Source organism: Colletes gigas, unplaced genomic scaffold (genome assembly GCF_013123115.1).
Source record: "Colletes gigas isolate AHSC1104 unplaced genomic scaffold, ASM1312311v1 Colletes_gigas_Sc00034, whole genome shotgun sequence".
NCBI lineage: Eukaryota > Metazoa > Arthropoda > Insecta > Hymenoptera > Colletidae > Colletes > Colletes gigas.
In genome coordinates, this window is record NW_025106663.1 from 445,617 (window position 1) to 469,789 (window position 24,173).

General features: G+C 29.9%; 6 protein-coding genes across 11 annotated transcripts in view; 4 read left to right on the top strand and 2 right to left on the bottom strand.

Annotated features, from left to right (window-relative positions):
* Nucleotides 1–24,173, top strand: part of LOC122402287 — a 684,713-nt gene that overhangs the window by 129,228 nt on the left and 531,312 nt on the right. The window lies entirely within an intron of this gene.
* On the top strand, nt 51–9,693 carry LOC122402280 (clathrin heavy chain). The gene is made up of 16 exons (XM_043404929.1): nt 51–67; nt 171–442; nt 1,412–1,619; nt 1,802–2,760; nt 2,831–3,265; nt 3,353–3,806; nt 3,897–4,216; nt 4,330–4,595; nt 4,676–4,910; nt 5,000–5,382; nt 5,452–5,749; nt 5,820–6,260; nt 6,333–6,895; nt 7,000–7,222; nt 7,305–7,380; nt 7,455–9,693. Exons 2-16 carry the CDS (start codon nt 401–403, stop codon nt 7,589–7,591), a joined length of 5,040 nt encoding a protein of 1,679 aa, XP_043260864.1. The 5' UTR covers nt 51–67; nt 171–400; the 3' UTR covers nt 7,592–9,693.
* Nucleotides 10,064–11,205, bottom strand: LOC122402307 (ribonuclease P protein subunit p29). 2 transcript variants are annotated; one of them, XM_043404994.1, is made up of 5 exons: nt 11,078–11,205; nt 10,849–10,988; nt 10,603–10,786; nt 10,396–10,521; nt 10,064–10,317 (listed from the first exon to the last, which is right to left on the bottom strand). In XM_043404994.1, the coding sequence occupies exons 1-5, from the start codon at nt 11,091–11,093 to the stop codon at nt 10,181–10,183; spliced, it is 603 nt and encodes a 200-aa protein (XP_043260929.1). In that variant the 5' UTR covers nt 11,094–11,205; the 3' UTR covers nt 10,064–10,180. The 2 variants fall into 2 exon arrangements, with proteins under 2 accessions (XP_043260929.1, XP_043260928.1); XM_043404993.1 differs by having other exon boundaries at nt 10,396–10,786.
* LOC122402297 (beta-1,4-mannosyltransferase egh) lies at nt 11,403–15,486 on the top strand. Of its 4 annotated transcripts, none has more exons than XM_043404966.1 (3): nt 11,403–11,540; nt 12,987–13,795; nt 13,868–15,486. In XM_043404966.1, exons 2-3 carry the CDS (start codon nt 12,992–12,994, stop codon nt 14,429–14,431), a joined length of 1,368 nt encoding a protein of 455 aa, XP_043260901.1. In that variant the 5' UTR covers nt 11,403–11,540; nt 12,987–12,991; the 3' UTR covers nt 14,432–15,486. The 4 variants fall into 4 exon arrangements, with proteins under 4 accessions (XP_043260901.1, XP_043260900.1, XP_043260899.1 ...); XM_043404965.1 differs by having other exon boundaries at nt 11,419–11,742; XM_043404964.1 differs by lacking the exon at nt 11,403–11,540 and adding an exon at nt 12,180–12,478.
* LOC122402303 (retinol dehydrogenase 12-like) lies at nt 16,651–19,316 on the top strand. 2 transcript variants are annotated; one of them, XR_006259508.1, is made up of 5 exons: nt 16,651–17,108; nt 17,193–17,428; nt 17,497–17,794; nt 17,873–18,161; nt 19,091–19,316. XR_006259508.1 is itself a non-coding variant. In XM_043404987.1 (4 exons), exons 1-4 carry the CDS (start codon nt 16,836–16,838, stop codon nt 18,071–18,073), a joined length of 1,008 nt encoding a protein of 335 aa, XP_043260922.1. In that variant the 5' UTR covers nt 16,652–16,835; the 3' UTR covers nt 18,074–18,462. The 2 variants fall into 2 exon arrangements, 1 of the variants encoding a protein (XP_043260922.1); XM_043404987.1 differs by lacking the exon at nt 19,091–19,316 and having other exon boundaries at nt 16,652–17,108; nt 17,873–18,462.
* On the bottom strand, nt 19,386–23,524 carry LOC122402284 (UV radiation resistance-associated protein). Its single transcript, XM_043404936.1, has 9 exons — nt 23,130–23,524; nt 22,671–22,875; nt 21,970–22,557; nt 21,713–21,885; nt 21,378–21,604; nt 21,130–21,297; nt 20,091–21,050; nt 19,937–20,003; nt 19,386–19,863 (listed from the first exon to the last, which is right to left on the bottom strand). The coding sequence occupies exons 1-9, from the start codon at nt 23,232–23,234 to the stop codon at nt 19,672–19,674; spliced, it is 2,685 nt and encodes an 894-aa protein (XP_043260871.1). The 5' UTR covers nt 23,235–23,524; the 3' UTR covers nt 19,386–19,671.

Sequence of the window (24,173 nt, forward strand, 5' to 3'; positions counted from 1 at the left end):
CTGATGAATATTTAAAGTACTATAATCGTTTCAACGTTGATTGTAATATTGTTAGGTGTCAAATTAGGTGAATCATATAGTGTTATTATTTTGATGCATTTAAAAACGTTTGGCAATATCAAGATATAGAATCGATCGAAACACTTTTGTACTTGAGGAACTATTTTTAGACAGAGGGGCGGTCGTTGGCGGCCATGATGGGTGTCAGCGGCAAGTAGTGACGGCATTCACTTTGCGTCAGTTGGTTTTGTGCGCTGATGGTTGAGCTGAGGTTTTCTGGTTGAGAAGCGCACCATAGGTCAAAACACTTGTACATAGAAACGGTAGATAGCCGCAATATTATTTCGACTAAATAACAGCGGCTAGAAAACCTCGGAAAGTTTTGGAAAACATCAGAAAAATGACGCAGTTACTACCCATAAGGTTTCAAGAACATCTCCAGGTAAGTGACCTGTTTTCATGCCCGGTTCCTCAATTATTTCGACACGTCGTCAATGATATTCATTTTTATGTTGTATTATCAACTTTATGTTACATTTGTAATGTTTTATTATTCAGTTTTTTGGTTACTATTTGTTCCACCGATGATAGGACGGAAGTTCCGTTAAACCTTTTCAAATTGACATTACTTTGACAGGTATAATACGATTGTACGTTTTTCGGGATGCAAAAATGTTAACAATTTAAGAGTACATTCGTGATAGAATATGTAGAGGTTAACCGAACATAGTGATATCGTTCTATATCGGAAAGTTGGCGAGAAAAATAAATTGATTTTTTTTTATCAATGAGGGCCATGTCTACTCGGCATATACGCCCCTTATTTCCGTCTTTATATGTCGTGAATTTTCTAATTAAAAGGTTCATCTTTTTGTATTTAACTTAAGTATAGCGTGGAAGAAACATATAATTTGAGATAGTATTTCGTTAATTATTTTTTTTACAGACGAGTTACAATTTTTATTAGAACACATTTTAATGTTTGCATTGATATACAATAATTATACACTAATTGTTCCTTGTTCTAGATGAAACATTTTCGATTTTTACTATTCACTTTACATTATAATTACCTTAACATATGGTTTTCACAAAATTTTCAGAATGAACAAATACAAAGTATTCTTTCGTTGCATTGATTTATAGATGTTTAGATAGTTATTAAACTATATTCTACCTTGTTACTTTTTAAATGGTTATAATTAAACAAGTAACGAATATAATCAATATAATAGTATTATCTCTGTGTTTCTTGATTTGAAAATAGTTTAAAGATCAGAAAAGGATTAATGAATAATAATAGTATTAATAAAGAATATATAGGAGATATTATTTGTAAAAAGAAATATTTAAAAGTAATATTAATTTACTTTATATGTTTTATAAGTTTGTGTTTTATTATTTGTTATAGCTTACAGCTGTTGGAATTAATGCTAATAATGTTAGTTTCAATACACTTACTATGGAATCTGATAAATTCATTTGTGTCAGAGAGAAAGTTGGTGATACCGCACAGGTAGTTATTATCGATATGAATGATTCTGCTAATCCTATTAGAAGACCCATTTCTGCAGATTCTGCAATTATGAATCCTGCGAGTAAAGTCATTGCTTTGAAAGGTAATGAATAATGTTTTTTTTTTTTAATACGAATAAAACTTAGTATTACCAATGTTTAGTAAAAGTATAATAATTTGTACTTTTAATTTTGTGATATTTAAATAATATTTGGTTGTAAAGAGAACAGATTCTGTGTTTTAATGAAAAACATAATGATATATATTTTACATTTGTTATAATAGCGTTGAAAACACTTCAGATATTTAACATAGAGATGAAATCAAAAATGAAAGCTCATACAATGACAGAAGATGTAGTCTTTTGGAAGTGGATATCTTTAAATACTTTGGCATTGGTAACAGAGACTGCAGTGTATCATTGGTCCATGGAAGGAGAATCGACTCCAAATAAAATGTTTGATAGACATTCTTCATTAAATGGCTGCCAAATAATTAACTATAGAACTGATCCAAAGCAAACTTGGCTTTTGTTAATTGGTATTTCTGCTCAGCATAATAGAGTGGTTGGTGCTATGCAACTTTATTCTGTTGAAAGAAAGTGTTCTCAGCCAATCGAAGGACATGCAGCTTCTTTTGCCCAATTTAAAATGGAAGGGAATGCAGAACCAAGTAATTTGTTCTGTTTTGCTGTTAGAACAGTACAAGGCGCAAAACTTCACATTATCGAAGTAGGTCAACCTCCTGCTGGTAACCACCCATTTCCAAAGAAGGCAGTAGACGTGTTTTTCCCACCAGAAGCTGGAAATGATTTTCCTGTTGCAATGCAAGTCAGCTCAAAATATGATGTTATATATTTAATAACAAAATATGGTTATATACATATGTATGATATTGAATCTGCAACATGTATATTTATGAATCGCATATCCGGGGAAACAATTTTTGTTACTGCTCCGCATGAAGCATCTGGTGGAATAATAGGAGTAAATCGAAAAGGTCAAGTATTATCTGTATCTGTTGACGAAGAAAATATAATTCCATACATAAATGGAGTACTACAAAATTCTGAACTTGCATTGCGAATGGCTGTAAGGAATAATTTGTCAGGAGCTGAGGATTTATTTGTGAGGAAATTTAATATGCTTTTTCAAAATGGGCAGTATGCTGAAGCAGCAAAAGTTGCAGCAAACGCTCCAAAAGGAATACTACGAACTCCAACAACTATTCAACGATTTCAACAAGTATGTTTATAGTTTGAAATGAATTTCTAAGTATAATGTATCAACATAAAAATAATTATTTGTATGTTAGGTACCGGCAACACAAGGACAAACATCTCCTTTGTTGCAATATTTTGGAATACTTCTGGATCAAGGGCAATTAAACAAATATGAATCTTTAGAATTATGTCGTCCAGTACTTGTACAAGGACGTAAACAACTTCTTGAAAAATGGTTGAAAGAAGATAAGCTAGAGTGTAGTGAAGAATTGGGTGACTTGGTGAAACAAGCTGATCCAACTTTAGCTCTTAGTGTTTACTTAAGAGCTAATGTTCCCAATAAAGTTATACAATGTTTTGCAGAAACTGGTCAGTTCCAAAAAATTGTATTATATGCAAAGAAAGTTTCCTACACTCCGGATTATATATTTTTATTAAGAAATGTCATGAGAATAAATCCTGATCAGGGTGTAGCATTTGCCCAAATGTTGGTTCAGGATGATGAACCTTTAGCTGATATCAATCAAGTAAGTGTTGTAATATTGTTTATGAATACTTTAAATTATAATATTTTTTTTTTTCTAAAATGAATGAGTATTTCTTTATTTTTGTAGATTGTGGACATATTTATGGAGCAAAACATGGTACAGCAATGTACATCATTTTTGTTGGATGCTTTAAAAAATAATTGGCCAAGCGAAGGAGCTTTACAAACACGTCTTTTAGAAATGAATTTGATGTCTGCTCCACAAGTTGCCGATGCAATCTTAGGGAATCAAATGTTTACTCATTACGACAGAGCTCATATCGCGCAATTATGTGAAAAAGCTGGATTGTTACAGCGCGCTTTGGAACATTACACTGATTTATACGACATTAAAAGAGCTGTTGTACATACACATTTACTATCACCAGATTGGCTTGTTGGATTTTTTGGAACATTATCTGTTGAAGATTCTTTAGAGTGTTTGAAAGCAATGTTAACTGCTAATATAAGACAAAATTTACAAATTTGTATTCAAATTGCAACAAAGTATCATGAACAGTTGACCACTAAAGCATTAATAGGTATTTATTATGTTAATTATACATATTAAACATTATTTTAATCTTACACTTTGTGTCAGTTTATATAGCTAATTCTATTATTACTTTTAGATTTATTTGAAAGCTTTAAATCATATGAAGGATTATTTTACTTCTTGGGATCTATTGTTAACTTCAGCCAAGATCAGGAGGTGCACTTTAAATATATCCAAGCAGCTTGTAAAACTGGGCAAATTAAAGAAGTTGAACGAATTTGTAGAGAGAGTAATTGCTATAATCCAGAACGTGTCAAGAACTTTCTCAAGGAAGCAAAATTGTCTGATCAGTTACCTTTGATAATTGTGTGTGATCGATTTGATTTTGTACATGATCTTGTACTTTATCTTTACCGAAATAATCTACAAAAGTACATTGAAATTTATGTTCAAAAAGTAAGTTTCAATATTAATATACTTTAAATTTAGAGTGAAATTAATAATTTTTACGCAAATGATATTTTTTTTTTTAATTGCATATAAATGAAATTAATATTGTTCATTTGTAGGTAAATCCATCACGTTTGCCAGTCGTGGTGGGTGGTTTATTGGATGTTGATTGTTCAGAGGATATAATAAAAAATCTAATTTTAGTTGTGCGTGGGCAATTTTCGACCGATGAACTTGTTGAAGAAGTTGAAAAAAGAAATCGTTTAAAACTCTTACTTCCATGGCTAGAATCTCGTGTTCATGAAAGTTGTGTTGAGCCTGCAACACATAATGCACTAGCAAAAATATACATTGATAGCAACAATAACCCTGAAAGATTTCTCAAGTAAGTCCGTAAGAATAATTTTTTTTTTTAAGGTACACACAATTTAATTTCGTATTATTAATTAATTTTTGTTTTTGTAGAGAAAACCAGTTTTATGACAGTAGAGTAGTAGGCAAGTATTGTGAAAAACGTGATCCACATTTAGCATGTATTGCATATGAGCGCGGTCAGTGTGATCGGGAATTAATAAGCGTATGCAACGAAAATAGTCTTTTCAAAAGTGAAGCAAGATACTTGGTACGGCGCAGAGATCCTGATTTGTGGGCGGAAGTTCTTCTCGAAAGCAATCCGTACAAAAGGCAATTAATAGATCAGGTTAGTTTACATTGAATGAAATAGGTAAAGTAATTACTTCGCAAAGGTATTCAACAATATTTTATTTTTACTGAAATTGTTATCGATAGGTTGTGCAAACAGCTTTGTCAGAAACTCAAGATCCTGAAGATATATCAGTTACTGTCAAGGCCTTTATGACTGCTGACTTACCAAACGAGCTAATTGAACTACTTGAGAAAATTGTACTCGATAGTAGTGTTTTTAGCGATCATCGTAATTTACAAAATCTTTTAATTCTAACAGCAATAAAGGCTGATCGTACGCGTGTAATGGAATATATAAATCGATTGGATAACTATGATGCTCCGGATATTGCTAATATAGCTATTAACAATGAATTGTACGAAGAAGCTTTTGCTATCTTTAAAAAATTCGACGTCAATACATCAGCCATTCAAGTTTTAATTGAGCAAGTTAACAACTTAGACAGAGCTTATGAATTTGCTGAAAGGTAAAGTATAATTTTTAATAACCATAGTTTTATTACAAATTTTGTTTTTTATCAATTCGTTTCTTGTAGGTGTAATGAACCGCCAGTATGGTCTCAATTAGCTAGAGCACAGTTGCAACAAGGATTAGTTAAAGAAGCCATTGACAGTTTCATTAAAGCAGATGATCCATCAGCATATGTAGATGTAGTGGAGACTGCTCATCGAACTTCTCACTGGGAGGACTTAGTACGTTACTTGCAAATGGCTCGCAAGAAAGCACGTGAATCTTTCATAGAAAGCGAATTAATATATGCATATGCGAGAACTAACAGACTTGCAGATCTTGAAGAATTTATTTCCGGCCCTAATCATGCTGATATACAAAAGGTTAATACACACGTGTTTTAAAAAAGTTATATATTTATGAACATTAATTTATATTGTGTGATTGGTTTAGATTGGCGACAGATGTTTCGATGACAAGATGTACGATGCTGCTAAACTTTTGTACAACAACGTATCAAATTTTGCACGATTAGCTATTACGCTCGTTCACTTGAAAGAATTCCAAGGTGCCGTTGATAGTGCTCGTAAAGCCAATTCAACTCGTACATGGAAAGAAGTTTGTTTCGCTTGCGTCGATAGCGGAGAGTTTAGATTAGCACAAATGTGTGGATTACACATAGTTGTACATGCTGATGAACTTGAAGATTTAATTAATTATTACCAAGATCGAGGACATTTTGAGGAACTTATTAATCTCTTAGAAGCAGCGTTAGGACTTGAAAGAGCACATATGGGAATGTTTACTGAATTAGCTATACTTTATAGCAAATATAAACCTCAACGAATGAGAGAACATCTTGAACTCTTCTGGTCCCGCGTTAATATACCAAAGGTATACTATTAAATATGTATTATTTAGAAATATTTAACTAAAAAGTACACTTTATATTTATTGATTAAACAGGTACTTCGTGCAGCAGAACAGGCACATTTATGGGCAGAACTTGTATTTTTGTATGATAAATATGAAGAATATGATAATGCAGTACTTGCAATGATGCAACATCCCACTGAAGCCTGGCGAGAAGGTCATTTTAAAGATGTGATTACTAAAGTGGCAAATGTCGAACTTTATTACAAAGCTATACAGTTTTATGTTGAATATAAACCTCTACTTTTGAATGATATATTACTCGTACTTGCTCCACGTATGGATCATACAAGAGGAGTTGCATATTTCAAACGGACAGGGAATTTACAACTTGTAAAACCATACTTAAGATCAGTTCAAGCTTTAAACAACAAAGCAATTAACGAAGCATTAAACGGTCTACTTATTGACGAGGAAGATTATCAAGGTCTTAGAACGTCGATCGACGCGTTTGATAATTTTGATAATATCGCACTAGCACAACAATTGGAGAAGCACGAATTGATTGAATTCAGAAGAATTGCTGCATACTTGTATAAAGGAAATAATAGATGGAAACAATCAGTGGAACTTTGTAAGAAAGATCGACTATTTAGGTAAATTATATCAACATATTTGAAGTTTCATTAAATACTAGTAAATTTTATTTTTTTAAATTATTATTTATTTCTCTTGATTATTATATTTGCATTTCAAACAGAGATGCTATGGAATACGCAGCAGAATCTCGAAATACCGAAGTTGCCCAAGAATTATTAGAATGGTTCTTGGAAAGAGGGTCGAAAGATTGTTTTGCAGCATGCCTGTTTCACTGTTATGATTTGCTTCATCCAGATGTTATTCTAGAACTTGCATGGAGACATCGTATCTTACACTTTGCCATGCCATACCTTATACAAGTCGCACGAGAATATATTACTAAGGTATGACTATTTGCAACTTCAAATACCTTTAACTAATGATGTTGCGCAAATCACAGCAGCGGTTTCATGTATTTTTCAATAGGTTGATAAACTGGAGGAAGCTGAAAGTCAACGTCTTGAAGAAACTGATCATCAAGAACACAAGCCTATGATTATGCGTAAGTATTTGTTGTACCCATTTTTATAAAATGTATGTATATATTTTACAATTATATACGTTGTATATTTGTAGCGGAACCTCAGTTAATGCTAACGGCAGGACCAGGTATGATGGCATCTGGTTATACACCACAAGGTGTATATGGTGCACCTCCACAGAATGTTTATGCGCCTACTGCAGCAGCAGCATACCAAGGTTATGGTATGTGAAATTCAATGTGCAACGCATTAAATAACAGAGATCAACAAAATCTACTTTTCTATAATATGTAGGTAGAACAAGATTATTTCAATAGCCCATAATTATTATTAAATGCTGACACAATATCGTTAAAGAGAAAAGCATTGCTGCGAAACAATTGTAATATAATAAAGATAATAAATTCAGAGTAAATTACAAAATATTTAAGCGCGAATTTCTAGTTTATGGGTAACGTTTATAAAACGATTAATTTACTGTTACAATAATCAAAGAGTACCATATTATTTACTAAAATAAAACCATATTAAAAAAATACATAATTTGCAAGTATGCATCATGCATGAATCTTTAAGCAAACATGCAATAGTTAATTTTAGTAATCCATATTGTATTGAAACTTTCTCAAGTTAAATTTGATTATTTCATGTTACTTTGCAAAGTAATCATTACATAGTTTTACATATATATCGATGTATTATGTACGTACGTGCCTTTGTTTAAGTATTGAACAGAATTTTAGTTTAAGGTAACGTAAAATTAATGGTCTTAAAAAATACTTGTAAGTTTCACTTTAATAAATATGTCACGAAATTATAAAGTGCTTCCTCTTTGGTAAAAAGATAAAAAGAAAAGGAAAAAAAAAATTTGGCTAATTATGTGTAAATGACCATTAAAAAAAACAAAAATCCAAAATTGATGATTGTATCCATTCATGGAAAATGGTAAAAAAATATTCTAATATATCATTTTTAGTAGGAAAATGAATCTGTTTAGATTCATTAAAAAGTTGTTGTCAGAGTTAACTGTATGAGCCTCAAAATACTTAGCAAAATAAAGAAAAAAAGCGGCATATATCAGTACATCAGTATAACAACAAGAAAAAACGAAGCTAAGTCTAAACTCTCTATAATGTATCTAGAAACTTAATATAGTGAGATATAAAACGCGTTTATCTGTCTATCAGTGTATACTTTAGTGTCTGTGTCGTTGCTGTGGCTTGCATAAATAAAAATTTAGTATCTGGCCTGGCAGCCAAAATATGAAATATAGAATAGCAACGTTGTTATATACTCTGCTAAAAAAAAAAAAAACCGATAATGAAGATAATTCTCTGATATACTCTTACTAAACGAAGCAAATATTTAATCCATTAGAAAAGAACGAACTTTTTAACAATTCCGTCATATTGATGTATGGATATATGTACTAAGACTTGTTTATGTTGGTTTACAATATTACTACCTTATATTTCTTTGTATACGTTAAATTAAAGCATGTAACGTCTGTAAAAATATTTGAAGGTGTTAAGACATATAAATTAATTGTACTTTCGTTTATTAACGTGTTTAGTCTTTAGAAGTGTAATTTGAAGTTTTTTTTTACTTATTATATTTGGTTTATATAATGTATGTATAGTATCATCCTATCCGGATGTATTATTCGTTATATCATTGTATTAATGTATAATGAAATTATAATACAAATATTAATGTATGTTGAGAGGTCATATTCCAATGCATATGTAGAAACTGACAGAATCGTATTGTTAACGTTTCTGCTCGTTACACATTGTCTGTATAAAATGCTCTAGTAACAGATCAGGATCAGTGTATAAGATATACCGGAAAAATTACATTTTTCCTAACACATCTTACATTCAATGTTCCTAAAAGAGCAATCTTATTGCATAATACATTTTAAGTGACATTTTCTTTTGTCACAGATCTTAAAATAATTGAGATATTCACTTATAAATTGTTCTCATGATTCATAAGTATAAAACGAAAGTTGGAAGTTGAAGAACTATAATATAACAATGTAACAGAACATTTTCAAATATATTTGAACAATGTTTGTTGCAATAATTGTCTATCATGACAAAATGACTTTCGTTTGATATGTAATGAGTGCAGTAATTTTAGCTGCATGTATTAAATAAAGGTGTTAAAATTAGATGATGCGAACGAGAATCTGTAACATTCCTAATAATCACTTCATCTTCATTGAAATTATGTAATGAATAAAATTGTAGATTAAAAAGTGTATTTAATGCCGTTTTGAAAACAAATAGTAATGTAATTGTATCATTGTTTGGATATTACGAATTATAATAAAATATTAATAAATTTGGAACATACTAAGATTGATGTTGACTATACAAACATACATATATCAATTCAAAACCACATTTAAATTTATTAAAATAAACAGTAATATGATTTGGATACATACTTCCTTTATGTTAATTTTATATTCTTGCATATTGAAATTAAACTCACTTTCTAAAGTCCCTTTATGATATTATTTTTGTATACAATAATAGATTATTATTTATCAATTTTAATAAGTCTTTTTAAGTAAAACATTTACAATTAAACATATAAAATATTACATTACTATAAATTAAAATGCATTGGATATAATTATATTTTTCTATAAAATGTATGTTTATTATTAGATTACAAATATTGTTTGGTGAGTTTACTTCTTAATAATTTTATAAATTGTAATTGATTTCACATAAATTACATAGTATTTGTACACAATTTTGTGTTTGTATGTTTTACACATGCACACATTACACATAATACATATCTTTACAATTCATATATACGACCACTCTTCAATTTTTTTATTGTACGGTCTGCAGGTTTAATGGAAATATCTTTTCCAAATAATTCCAGTTTTATTTGTTTTAAATAAATATTCATAATAATAACATCCTTAGGTATAGCTGAAAAGAAATGTATATTACAATATGTAATATTTGAATAACATTTAATTTTAGGAAAATGTGAAATAATTTACATACTTCGAATAATGTTATCTTTTCCACAAATTCTGAAAGTATTTTTACTATCTTGAATAACTATTCCATGTAACCCGATTAAACTAGGACATTTTGATCCTACAACTGATATTTCAGCACCATGGAAATCTGCTTTAATTAATTGTTGATTAACGGTTTCCCAATTAGAATCAGTAGGATCTTTTGGTACATTACTAAAAAACTTGTCACCTAACATTTGTTGCATATAGTTTAGCCACAATTGATTTAATGGCAATAAATCATTATATTTCATGCCATCCTTATAACCAATTTTACGCAAACCAAGTTGCATTCGTTTTCTACTTGTTAATAATTTCCCTTTACATCTTTTCTTTCTGTTCCAATTATTTTTATGTTTACTGAGTATAAATGACTAAAAAATAATTATACATTAATGCATATTTTAAATACTTTATCTTATATATTTTATTGTACCTTTCTTAATTCATCAGCAATTGAATTACTGTCATTTGATGGCAATGTGTTTTGCAAAAAGTTTATGATATATTGTTCACTGTTTTTGCATGTACTAATTTGCTTTGTTATATTTTTAGGCAACGTTAAACATACATTCTCTGTAAGTAATAATGAATACTAATTATTAATGAAGAAACAATAGTATACAATGGTTGTAATGTTAACATATTATTTCACAAGTACATACGATTGGATTCCGCCATCACAATTATTAATAAATTTAAAAAATTAAATACTTAGATGGATTTTGGTACCATGATCGATTGTAAAACAAATACAAAACAACTGCAGCATGAGTATGTGTATATGTAAACTACAAACTAAAAGGGAAATCGAGAAAGAAGACGAAGTGTGAGTCTTTTTATGTTCATGTTCAAAGAAACCAGAACTAGTTCGGCGAAGCAGCAGCCTCCCGTGCCAATCAGCAGCCAGTTAGGCTCCGATTGGTCGACAGTCGTCTCAAACGTCGTATAAAAACGGAGCCCCCTGGCGCGCCCACGGAAGACATCACTCAACCGCCAAGCAAGACGGAGCGAGAAGAGAGACGAAGAATTTCATTGAAGATTCAGAGAAAGGCTCCCATTCACGTTCTTTATCGATTTCCCGAAGTTGCGTGAAGTGTTGACCTGGCGTAACATGTGGCTCGTGTGGTAGGATATGCCGGCTTTCCCCGCCACTTCGTTAAACGCTAAGAAACGTTCGTCGTTACTAGTGTCACCGTCGATGCACTCAGTTATGCTAAATCCGACCACACTGTTCTCGTTACTGACTCGTTGAATTATTTGTACCCGCGGTGATTACAAAACGACAGGAATTAAAATGTTCTTGCCAAAGTATAATGTTACAAAATAGGTATTTTTTTCAAATATTAAAAATGCCCATTTCACTCTAGATGACTAATCTGTAAGAAACGTAAGGATCAAGTTAGCACTTGATAAATAAAATCTTATTGGAGTAATTGATAGAACTTTGCCAAACAATGATAATCCTATCGAGTTTTTAAAATATATTTGTATAATAATTTAATTGGAAAATTCCATAAAATCATTTTGGGGATACATTAAAAGTCGAGAGAATTCAGTACTTCCGCGAGAAATTCCAATTATTCTTATTACATACTACGCTTTTAGGGCTTTGTTTCACTCCCTTTAAATTAAATTACCGCCAATATAAAAAATGCGCGTTGCTTAGTTTTTTGAAGTACTACAATATATGTGAAACTGAAATAAAATCTGAGGAGGATAGTTATTTAATGTTCTTTGTTAACGGAATTAAATACATTCATTGTTACTAGTTGAGAGTGAAAAAATCGATTTACAAGTATCTTAGATTTGTTATCTTTTGTCAGTATTTAGTCACCTGAGTAGTGAAATAGACTTAAAGAATGTGTGAATATAAATAATTCTCCGAGTTAACGAAAATCAATAAAAAACAAGTGCTATTATAATTATAAAAATTAATTTTGTTCGTGTCGGTCTGTAATTATTTGATGTGACATCTAATTGTATTCACCTGTTGCCAAGGGCAATGGGCCGAGAAAAGATTTTTTCGAATAATATATCGGATTAAATTTGATTGCACAGAAAAGGTACATGTAACGAAATGTTTGAAACATCGTTTTAATCGAATTTGAACAAATTGGAAGAATGATATATATTTACTAGGAATCTTAATATAATATTTGTATCAAAATTTACAAAGTAATTTATCACTCTCTGAATCTGAAAATTAGATTAATAAGTTATAATTTGAGATTGTCCGTGATATCAATACCAATATCTACTATTGTTTAATATGTTATGTAAGTTTTCAATGTACATATCTAAAAGTACAAGCTAATAAGGTTATGTTGTTTTCATTAAGTTACAATATACTTTCTTATATAAAGAGAATTTATTACTAATTATTATTATATTTATTTCTAATTTCTTGTACACTAAATAAAAAATAAACATTAATTTACATTTATTTAAAAAGTTTTATTTTATTAGCTGTACTTATAAGAAAATTTTATTACATTGATTAATGTTAAAAACATAGCGAAGTGTACATATAATGTTTGTAATTGCTAATTTATTTAATTTTATAATTTGCAGGAATAATGCTGAACAGTATAACAAAACACATTTTACACTGTTGTGTATTATGTATGGTTATAATTGTTCTTGAATTAATTACTGGTGGACTTAGTTGGGGCATTGATAGGAAAGAACAATTAGACCCATGGGTTCAATATGGATTTGTTGGTGCATTCACTTTGTACTTCTTAAGAACACTTACATTTCTTTCTTTTCCTCAAGTTTTATTTAACTTCGTTGGGTTGACAATTTACAATGCATTCCCAGATAAAATTGTATTAAAAGGTTCACCATTACTTGCACCATTCATTTGTATTAGAATAGTGACACGTGGAAACTACCCAAATTTAATTAAAACAAACGTGAAGAAAAATTTAGACAAGTGTATAGAAACAGGTTTAGAGAATTTTCAAATTGAAGTAGTAAGTGATATACCAGTCGGATTGCCTCTTCATCGTAGAGTTAGAGAAGTTGTTGTACCACCAAATTATCGTACAAGCAGTGGTGCTTTGTTCAAAGCACGTGCTTTGCAGTATTGCTTGGAAAGTTCAATAAATGAATTAGCAGATCATGATTGGATTGTGCACCTTGACGAAGAGACTTTATTGACTGAAAATTCTGTCCGTGGAATATTGAATTTTGTATTGGATGGAAAACATCAATTTGGACAAGGGCTAATAACGTATGCAAATGAAGATGTTGTTAATTGGATTACCACTTTAGCAGACAGTTTTAGAGTAGCAGATGATATGGGAAAATTAAGATTACAATTCACTATGTTTCATAAGCCATTCTTTAGTATGAAAGGTTCTTATTTTGTTACTCAGGTAATCTTTTATTGCATAACTTACACTGATATTTGAATTATAGTAAAAACTTACCAAATATCTTTGTCATAGATGGGTGCAGAAAGACAAGTATCTTTCAACAATGGATTGGATGGATCTGTAGCGGAGGATTGTTTCTTTGCAATGAAGGCATTTACTCAAGGATACACGTTTGATTTTATAGATGGTGAAATGTGGGAAAAATCACCATTTACATTATGGGATTTTGTACAACAAAGAAAAAGATGGTTACAAGGTATATTACTTGTCGTACATTCCAAAGCAATTCCATTGAGTAAAAAGTTACTTCTAGGCATATCCTGTTATGCATGGGTAACATTGCCTCTTTCTACTTCAAATGTTATATTAGCTGGACTTTATCCTATTGTTTGTCCACAATTTATGGATTTTCTGTGCACTTTCATTGGTGCAGTGAATATTTATATGTATGTTTTTGGAGTATTTAAATCATTTTCTTTATATCGATTTGGTATTCCTCGATTCATACTATGCATATGTGGGGCAGTATCAACAATTCCTTTCAATTTGATCATCGAGAACGTTGCTGTCATATGGGGTTTATTTGGTAAAAAACATAAATTTTATGTTGTTAATAAAGAATACAACCCACGATAATAGAGTTATAAAATTTCTGTGTATATGGCAATAATATGCTTATATGAGTGCTCATGCATCATTAGTACCTGTAAGATTAAAATAAGTAGAGGTATCTTTATGTCACAAAGAGTTTAGTTATAATATGAATTATATGATATGTGCATGTAGACTGCCTAATAATCATTAGTTACATTTAGAAACCAGTATATGTATACAGAATGGGGCATTTAAAACAGTTCATTTGTATAACTTGTTTGCTTTTCACAATAGAAAAAAATGTGTCAAACAAAGTTGCTCAGTTTTAATAGGCTCATGATAGCTTTGACTCTTTTTTTCTATTGAGAAAATTAAGTAAATTATTCAGTTAACCAATTTTAAATGCCCCACCATGCATATATAGAGCTATTCATATAAACAAATCATTCACAAATCAGCTATTAAATTATTTATTTAAAAGAGTTCAAAGCGTTAAAAACATTCTTTAAAGTGTCATGAGTTTTTTACTGTACCATAATTTATATAAAATTTAATAGATAGATAGATAGATAGATTCATAGATATTGTTTTCCAAAATTGGATTACAAAGAGACCGCTCCACATACAATCTTCCTGCAACTTAAATTAATATATACCAGTTGTATATAACAAATTTTTAACATAAACATTATTTAATTACAAACGTAAAACTTAACTTAAACAAGGAATATACATATTCTTACATCTACTAATACATACTCCTTTATCTTTGGCCCACATATCACATACTTATACCTTTATTTTTGGAAGAACATCTAATCCACCAGACTCACTCCCTCAATTCCCTATATTTTCTCTTTTCTTCTCTCTAGCTTTTTCAGCCATTCCTTCCCTTCTTCTCTTTTTCTTAATGTACTCCCTATGTTAAACTTCATAATTTTGAATTTTATCCCATAAAACATCAATTTTTTATCCTTTAACTATCTCTCTAGCCTCTAACATCCGTTGCATTTCTTCCTCTTCCTCAGCTACTTTTTTCATCAGCCTCTAAAATTCCTGCATACTTATGCTTACTTAAATTTTTGAACACAGTATTTATAATTGACTATGTAAAGTATAAGGAAAGTATTTTATACCAAATAATAATTAAATTTCTATCTCTTATAGTTTTAAAAGTATCGGATATAAAGCACATTACTTGCAATATATGAATACTTTACAAATAATGGATTAATATTTACATATATCAATGTTAAGTAAGAACTGAATTTAAACTTTTTACACTCAAAATTGAAAGAGAAAACGAATTATGTGATACAAAGTTTGAAAAGAATAAGCACTATATTAAATTTCTGTCTCAAGTATCACTGTAAATGCATCGTTTAAAAAAAAATTATTGTGTGTGGATGGATGTATAAATTATATATAAATGTATTTGAATGTACATAGTATCTTAGACTATGTTATATTAATATATTAACCTTCTGGCAAGCGTGCCAGTGTACAGTGATCGGATCGACTTCGGACCTTTTTCTATTCCTCATTTGAATGTTTTTCTATCTATTTGTACCAAAAGTTAAAATTTCATAACATCAACGCCATCAGGTGCGCTTACCAAAGGGTTAATATACCATCATATATTAAGGTTCATTCTATTTAAACTGAACAATTTAATAATTATTCAAAATTAATGTATATTCTATTTGATTAAAACAATGACAAACATTTTTGTGTTCATTATCTACGTTAAGATTGTAACTATCTAGATAGGAATGGGAAACCTGAGCTTTTTAGTGTCTAATGCAGCTTCTCATAATAAATGTTATTATTATGGTACTAATATGTTATAATAGTCGCTCTTGTATCGGAATATAATTTGTAAAGTATATACATATATTAAAGTGTATCTTAAGTAAGACTAATTTAGAAAACGAAACAATACTCAAAGTTTCGCAATTCATTCGTTCATAAAAGAAATATTAGAATACATATAAATATGCATTGTAACTATTTCCATTTCAATTAGCTCATCCTGTGTAAGCATTTTTTTATTTAAATATCCGAAGAGTACGCATGGCATAGTTACTGACCAAAGGTCTTACATAGGTCAGAAAATAAAAATGCCTGAGCAATTGAGATTCGAAATCATATATCGTTGACGTGAAGTCGATTAATCGAATTTCAGTTCAAGAGTGAGAAGGCAAATGTGAATCTTTCTCTCTCGACTGTGACGAGACGGTCCGAAGTGCGACCGCGCTCACTTCGGGCAGCTTCGGAGAATCGAGAAAGAGGGCGAGCATCAGTCTGTCTTTGTCGATTCCCCGAAACTTCACGAGCTGGTGACGAGCTCATTTGTGCGTGATCCGGCATAGTGCGAGGTAGCGGAGTTAGGTGTCCCCGGTGTACCCGGGGATCAGTCTAGTATCTTTGTTACTAACGTTTAAGTATGGTATCATCATGGTGTTACTTAATTTTACCAATAGTATTATTTATTGGTTTACTACGAAAATGTCGCGAACGTACTTGGGGAAGATATAAGAATATGGACAGTTTGCAAGGTCGGGTATTTATCGTGACTGGTGCAAATTCAGGTATTGGTAAAGAAACAGTGAAAGAATTGGCAAAAAGAAAAGCTACGGTTATCGTGGCTTGTAGAAATTTACAAAATGCTCGCAAAGCTATATCTGATATACGCTCTCAAATATTTACTGGAGAACTGGTGAACATAATTTTATAACTTCTTTCTTTTTTATTATATATTAGTGATATATACTATTGTATGTGTACCTCGTTGTCTTCACAGGTCCCAATGCAATTAAATTTAGCATCATTCTCATCAATCAGAGAATTTGTTACAGAAGTGACAAGAAATTTTACTCAAATTCATGTATTAATTAATAATGCTGGAGTATACGTACCTGCTAAAGAACATGCTTTAACAGAAGATGGATTTTCAATTCATTTTGGTGTGAATCATTTAGGTCATTTTCTGCTTACGAATTTACTTTTAGAACATTTGAAACAAAATGCACCGAGCAGGTGCGTTATAAAACATAAAAAGCATGAATAAAATTTATTATTTATTTATTGTAATTTATTTATGATAGGGTTGTGATCGTGACGTCTAAGCTCTTTGAATTCGGTGTAATAGATTTCTCAAACTTAAATGGTGAGAAAGAGGTGACAATTAAAGGACGTATGAATCCTGCCTATTGTAATTCAAAGTTAGCAAATACCTATTTTGGTATTGAACTTGCAAAACGAACTGAGAATAGCGGTGTTAATGTTTACATGGTTTGTCCTGGATTCACTTACACAGGACTGTTCAGAAACGTTAAAAGAAGTTGGTTTCATTACATAATGTTTTCACCTGTAGCTTTACTGTTTTTACGTACTGCAAATCAGGTAATAAATATCTCTATATATTGTACATACTTTTTTAATTAATACTTTCATTATATTTGTATTCATAATTTTTCACAGGGTGCACAAACTGTGTTATACTGTGCGATTGAGCCTTCCTTATCTAATGAGAGCGGCAATATATATCGTGATTGTAAACAGTATTTTTCAAAAAAAGTACTAGACCCTGATGTAGCACTGCGCTTGTGGGATGTAAGCGCAAAACTGACTGGTATTAATAGTTTTGTAACCATGGACGAAAAATCCCGTGATGTAATATGATTCATACAACACCCCGGACGAGATATCTCGCAAGTCTGTTTTTCTGAACGTCGTTCGTCGGATGATTTAGGCGATGATTTTTGCAAAGGTACCGCCAATACAATAAAAATATTATCTGATAAAACGGTACATAAGATTCCTGAATGAATATTTTTATGTATGCAAACTTACATTATTTTATTTTGGATATATACTCAATGGCCATTTGACATTTATTTTTGTATATAAATATAACAGTGAAATCATATAGTAAGTTTAATAAATTATTGCCATAGGTTTCATAAGAAATAGTAACATATTTTTGTTTGCATTGTTATAAATAAAATACTACATTGTATAGTTTTTTAAAATACTAGAATGTTGAAAATATCTTAAATTCTATTAATTACCCTCAGTAATGCGATCAAAATGAAAAGATTTTAATAGTTACAATGACGATAATATTTCTATACTTTATAGGCATTTCTATAATGCGACATATATCAGGTATATACATACTATTTAACTATTAACAAATTGAATAAAAATACGTACTTCTTACGTACATAGGTTTATAATTTATCTTAGAGTAATTATTGTATATGAAGTTACTAACATAACATACTTAACTATAATAAGTAATCGCATTATAGAAAATATTTGATAACACAGTAAAAAGTAGATACTTACACTGATACAATAAATACATTATAAAATACGATATCATGTTATTTAAACATTGTACATTTTGTATTTCATCATAAAAAGATATCTCATACTTTTCTGTTTTCTTTACACTGTAATATTTTGTTACGAAAGTTGCACAAATTTAGTACAGAAATTACATTGTCAAGCAATAATTATTTTAATACTTTGATTGGTCCTCTCATATGTAGTTTGCATGGATAATAGTATTTTTATCTACAAAAATATGGAAATTGTATTTAAAAATCCAAATTCTCTGCTACAATTATTAACCAAATATTACTGAATATAATTATTATCAAAGTACATTAAAATATGTTTAAATATTATTAGAATCCAACAGGAAATTGTAAATAAAACAATTCAATTATTCTAACTTAAACAAATTAACAAAGGAACTAAATAACTGATCCGTCACAAAATTACGCCTATCAGCAGTAAGTCGAAGTCAATGTTCACAATACTGAGAACACTTATGTATGTATGTATGTACATACATGAATATCTAAATGCATTACATATGGATAATACAATAGTACTAGAAACATACGTCTATCGTGTTGCATTTCGGAATTTTCAGTTTTAAAACTAATAAAATACAACATAAACCTATAATAGATATTAAAAACATAACAAATATAATTCATCTATTTTTTTTAAATGTTTTTTTCCTTTTAGTTTTTAGTAAATTCTAAACAAGGTATTTAGTAGATAAATGCAGAGTTTCGTATTTCGATAATTGAGGAAAAATGCATGAAACTCTTTTTGTTTCAGATTTTCATGTAATTAAGTAGTAGATATCAATTCTAATTTTTCTATGCAAGTTGTGCATCGAATTTTACTAGGATCTGGTACATTTAGATATTAACTATTAGAGCAATAACAGTGTTGTGTTATATTTTAGAATGTAAATTTTACAGACGTGGTTTCATTACTTTAAAACTGGTTTTCTTATTAGCTAAAGCTTCAGTGCGTGCATACACATTTTCTGAACTACGCTTAATAATGTCAATGTAGTCACTTGATGTCTCAAAGTCACATTTGTTTGTTTCATCGTACAAATAACAGTCTGATTTTTGTGCTGTTTGTACTAATTCTGTTTCCAACTAAAATAATGAAAATAATATTATATTAGTAAGAGAAAATAATATTTCGATAAAAATTTACATGCAAACTTACCAATGGTTCTCTTTTTCCATCATTATGGCACCAATTTTTAGAGTACAAAGTGTCTATCCTATCTTTCCTATGGTAAAAAAAAAGAATTTCTTTACCATTTTTATGTGTTGTAGATATAGCAAGAATTAATTTTTTTTTTCTAGTAAAAACTTACTTTGATTCTAAGTTGTATTGTTTTTGTGATACAGTATTCTTTGATGAAGGATATTCTTCTGGGTAACTACAAATAGAACTTGTCCTTTGTTTCTTTTTAGTGTCTTCATAAGTGCATAACATTATATCGTCTAATGATAAGCATGATGTAGCTAAATGTTCTTTATTGTATGCTGACGTTTCAATAGCACCTGCACTACGCTCATGAATATTATAATTTCTTTCGCTATCTGCCATTCTAGAATTATCACAATCTTGTGGAACTTCATTCTCTGAATTATAATCTTCACTATGTTTTCCGTTTTTTAAAGCATTATCTATAACATCATTGACATTTTTTAATATTTCATTGGTGATTGAAATAAATTCTTCAGTTTCGTCTTTTTTAATTGTATTATTATCGTTTGAATTATCGTCTCCATTTTGACTATTAGTAAGTGCCATTTCACAACTACTTATAGAATTTGAGCTTCTGTCTCTTATGCTCGCCGTACCTTCCAAATTGTCTATAGCGTTAATCGATGTAGAAACAGATGTAGGTACCATAATTTCAATATTACTTTCTATTACAATTTCATTATTTACTTTAGTGCTGAGTTCGACATTCTTATCACTGATATTACTTAGAATAGCGTTATTTAAGGTTTCGCTGCTGCTATTACTCGATCTATCTTTTGCTAGTACCAACGTTTTATTGTCAATGGCACTGTCTTCCGATTTGCAAATTCGTTTTGATTGACTGCCTAAAACAAGGGGCTGTACAGGTTTATCTAAACCTTGATCCAAAGAAGAACCAAGAGAAGATTTTATACTCTTCAATTGGTTCATAGATCGCGAAGCTCGATGACATTTTTCAAAAATTATTTTTTGTATCGGGGGAGTTAGTGGTATATTTTGTTTACCATTTCCAACTTCGATATCCAGGGATGAAATAGAATATGTTCGTTTTGAATTGTCCAAACTATAAAGTAAAACAATTTTACGATTATAAAATATTTCGTAAATTGATGTTTAATTAAAACAGAAGCTTAATTACATACTGTGATGGATTTGGTCTAATATTTATCAAAGTAGCGAGATTTGAAAGAGTTGCCCTTAAATCTGTTGTTGGAAGGCCACAGTACCACCTTAATTGAGCTATATTTTTATTCAATAGATAAACAGCATATCGAAAGTGTAGTTTATCCTTACGAGCAAATAATGGAAATCTAAAAATATGATAAATTTTATAAGGTATATTATTTATGTCACTTAAACGAAGATTTTTAGATAAAAATAAAATGCTTACTGCCTCTCATTGTCAGGTAGATTTTCTTTGATATGATCTATAACTTTACTACGTGATCCATAATGTATAATAGGATATCTAGTGGGTATATTAAGGAAATTAGCAATCATTTGTGTGGTATGTGCAACAAATCCCAATGCTACAGCTACTTCAGTATCATTTGACAATTCTAAATCTTCGCTATCAGGTAGATGTACATTATGTATTCGAAATTTTCCATTTCCATTCTGTATAATAAAAATATTAATATATTTTACGCTTCCATTATTTAAAAAGAGGGTTAGACGTATTATGTTTAGAAAAATATATTCTTGTGTCAAGTGTTGCATACATACCTGGGTAATAGGATAAATTAAACTTAGTTCCGAAATTAATTGTCTCCTTCTATGAGCAAGTTGATTACTCAATTGAAAATATGTTTCTCTCGTATCTGTTTGATTTTGTCGCCATTCGTGTAATCTTTCTATATCTCTACTAAGTTCTCTAAACATTTCCATCAAATTCAAACCTGTAACAGACACAAATTTGTAATTTAGAATCGTTTTACTTGAATTTGAAAAATTAATAAATAATATTATATAGTAATCGATACCATAATCTTGATTTTCTTCCATGATATTAGAATGCAACTGAGTTAGCACTCTTAATTCACCTATTTTCCTTGTTCTTTCTTGTTCCAATAATTTTGTTCTAAATCTAGCCATTTCTAATTCCTTACGTATTTTTATTATCTCGGCTTTCTTTTCCTTATTTACTTTATGAGGCTGAAATAATCTATTTAATGAAGATTGAAAGTACTTCGGAGTATGAAAGTTATCCCCAGAAGCTATTCGTATCCGAAGTCTTTGCACTAATACTGTTTGGTGCATCAATGCCTCCATTTTAATTTTTAAGCTGCTTAGTTTACTCACAGTGTAACTATCTTTTATTTCAGACGTGTTGATTTTGATATGTAGATATCTTTTTAATTCAGGGGTTTCGATAAAACAATACAGTGGTGTAAAAAAACCAGCATGAAATTGAAAGATTAGAGAATTCTCTTTTAGCACAGTTTCTAAGGTATTTGGTAGTTTTGGGCCCATGTATGCTAAGCCAGTAAAAGATATGCCCCATGTAAATACAGTTACATCAGTCATTGTATTATCTATAACCATCCTTTTCCATAGCCTTATGATAACCTCTGTTAAAAAAATACATATTATTTATAATATAAATTTCAATGAAGTAATGAATAATAACTCAATTGGAAAGTCTTCAGTTTCTTTGAAGGTTCTAACAGATTGTAAAGCTCACCACTGGCAGTAGAATAACCGGTAGCATGTATAGTTGGTACTTCAAGACTTGACCACCTTGGATTTGCATTATCAATTGTTTCACTTGTGTATATAGGAGAAGACATACATGTTCTATGTAGAGTATAATAAAACCAAGAAATGTCATTAGTTCCATTTGACTTTAAATTGTATCCTATTACTTGTATGAGATTTCTAAGCCTCAACTGAAAATGATGTACACCGTCAAATTAATTAGTATATACATAAAATATAATTAAATGTATAAGTAGTATTATTATTTTGCAAAATTACATGAATATGTATTGTCATTTAAAAGTTTAGCTTAACAATTTGTTCCATTTTTAAAAGTTTGAACATAACATCATCACTGATAACTACTGTAAATTTGTACTGTATATACTTAAATGCAACTATGTTTAAATTAAGCATACAATAACAATTTTACATAGATAATTACCTGTTGTGTAGCAAGAGGAAGCCAAGTTTTATATCGTGGAAAAATACGAGGTTGTAGGGTTAAATCGAAATCTTTAATAAGGTTTGTTGTCTCCGAAACCTCCATTGTATAACTTCATAATACCGCGGATGTAATATCATTAAAGTATAAAATAAGACACAGTAAAATACAGTAACGTAGAAAGCTACAATTTATATTCGAAATTGTAATGTATTTTCAGGTTATCTAAATTGTTTCAAAATTTAAGCAAACAATAATGAATGATATTGAAATGCAATTTTTCTCATTCAAAAAATATTTATCTCATTGATTATATCTTTCAATTACAGTTATTCTTTTTAATTATACATAAACTCGTTAAAAAACATCATCATTTTCGAAGTTTTGACAGTTCTTCGTATTGACACTGATGCATTTCGATGTTCACTAGTTTTTTTACCAGATCTTTTCAGTACGGGCAAATGTTTAAATTTAAAGTTACTTTAATACCCTTACTATTCTTAACAAAAAAAAACCCACCAGCGTAATTTAAAACAATGCATATTATGCAAAATTTATTATTTAAATTATTTTAAAGGTAAGAATTACATACTGATAAGGATTTAAAATTGTATTTAAACACATGACGTTTAGAGCTTTGTTAAAAAATTATGGATAAAAGTATGAAATAGTAATATTATGATACAATGTAGGGTATATACCAACAGCTTAGATACAGATAGATTAAGTGTAAATGTTTACATTCAGTTTATTGGTATCTAAGCTATATTTTCTTTTAAGTTCGTCAAATATTACCAGTTGCGTGTTACAATAGGGAAATTTTGAATCTAAAGGGGATTCGCGCCTTGTGGATTGCTGAAGTAATCTGGAAACTTATTTACATATTTTTATTATAACTTATCCGTTTTTATTTAATAATAAATATTTATTAAGCACGATTGTGTACATTTAGCTACTTAATAAACAGAATTATTAGTTTGATCTAGGGGTATTATGAAAAGTTGTTAAAATAGTAAGATTGTCGTAACAAAATCACTGATCCAT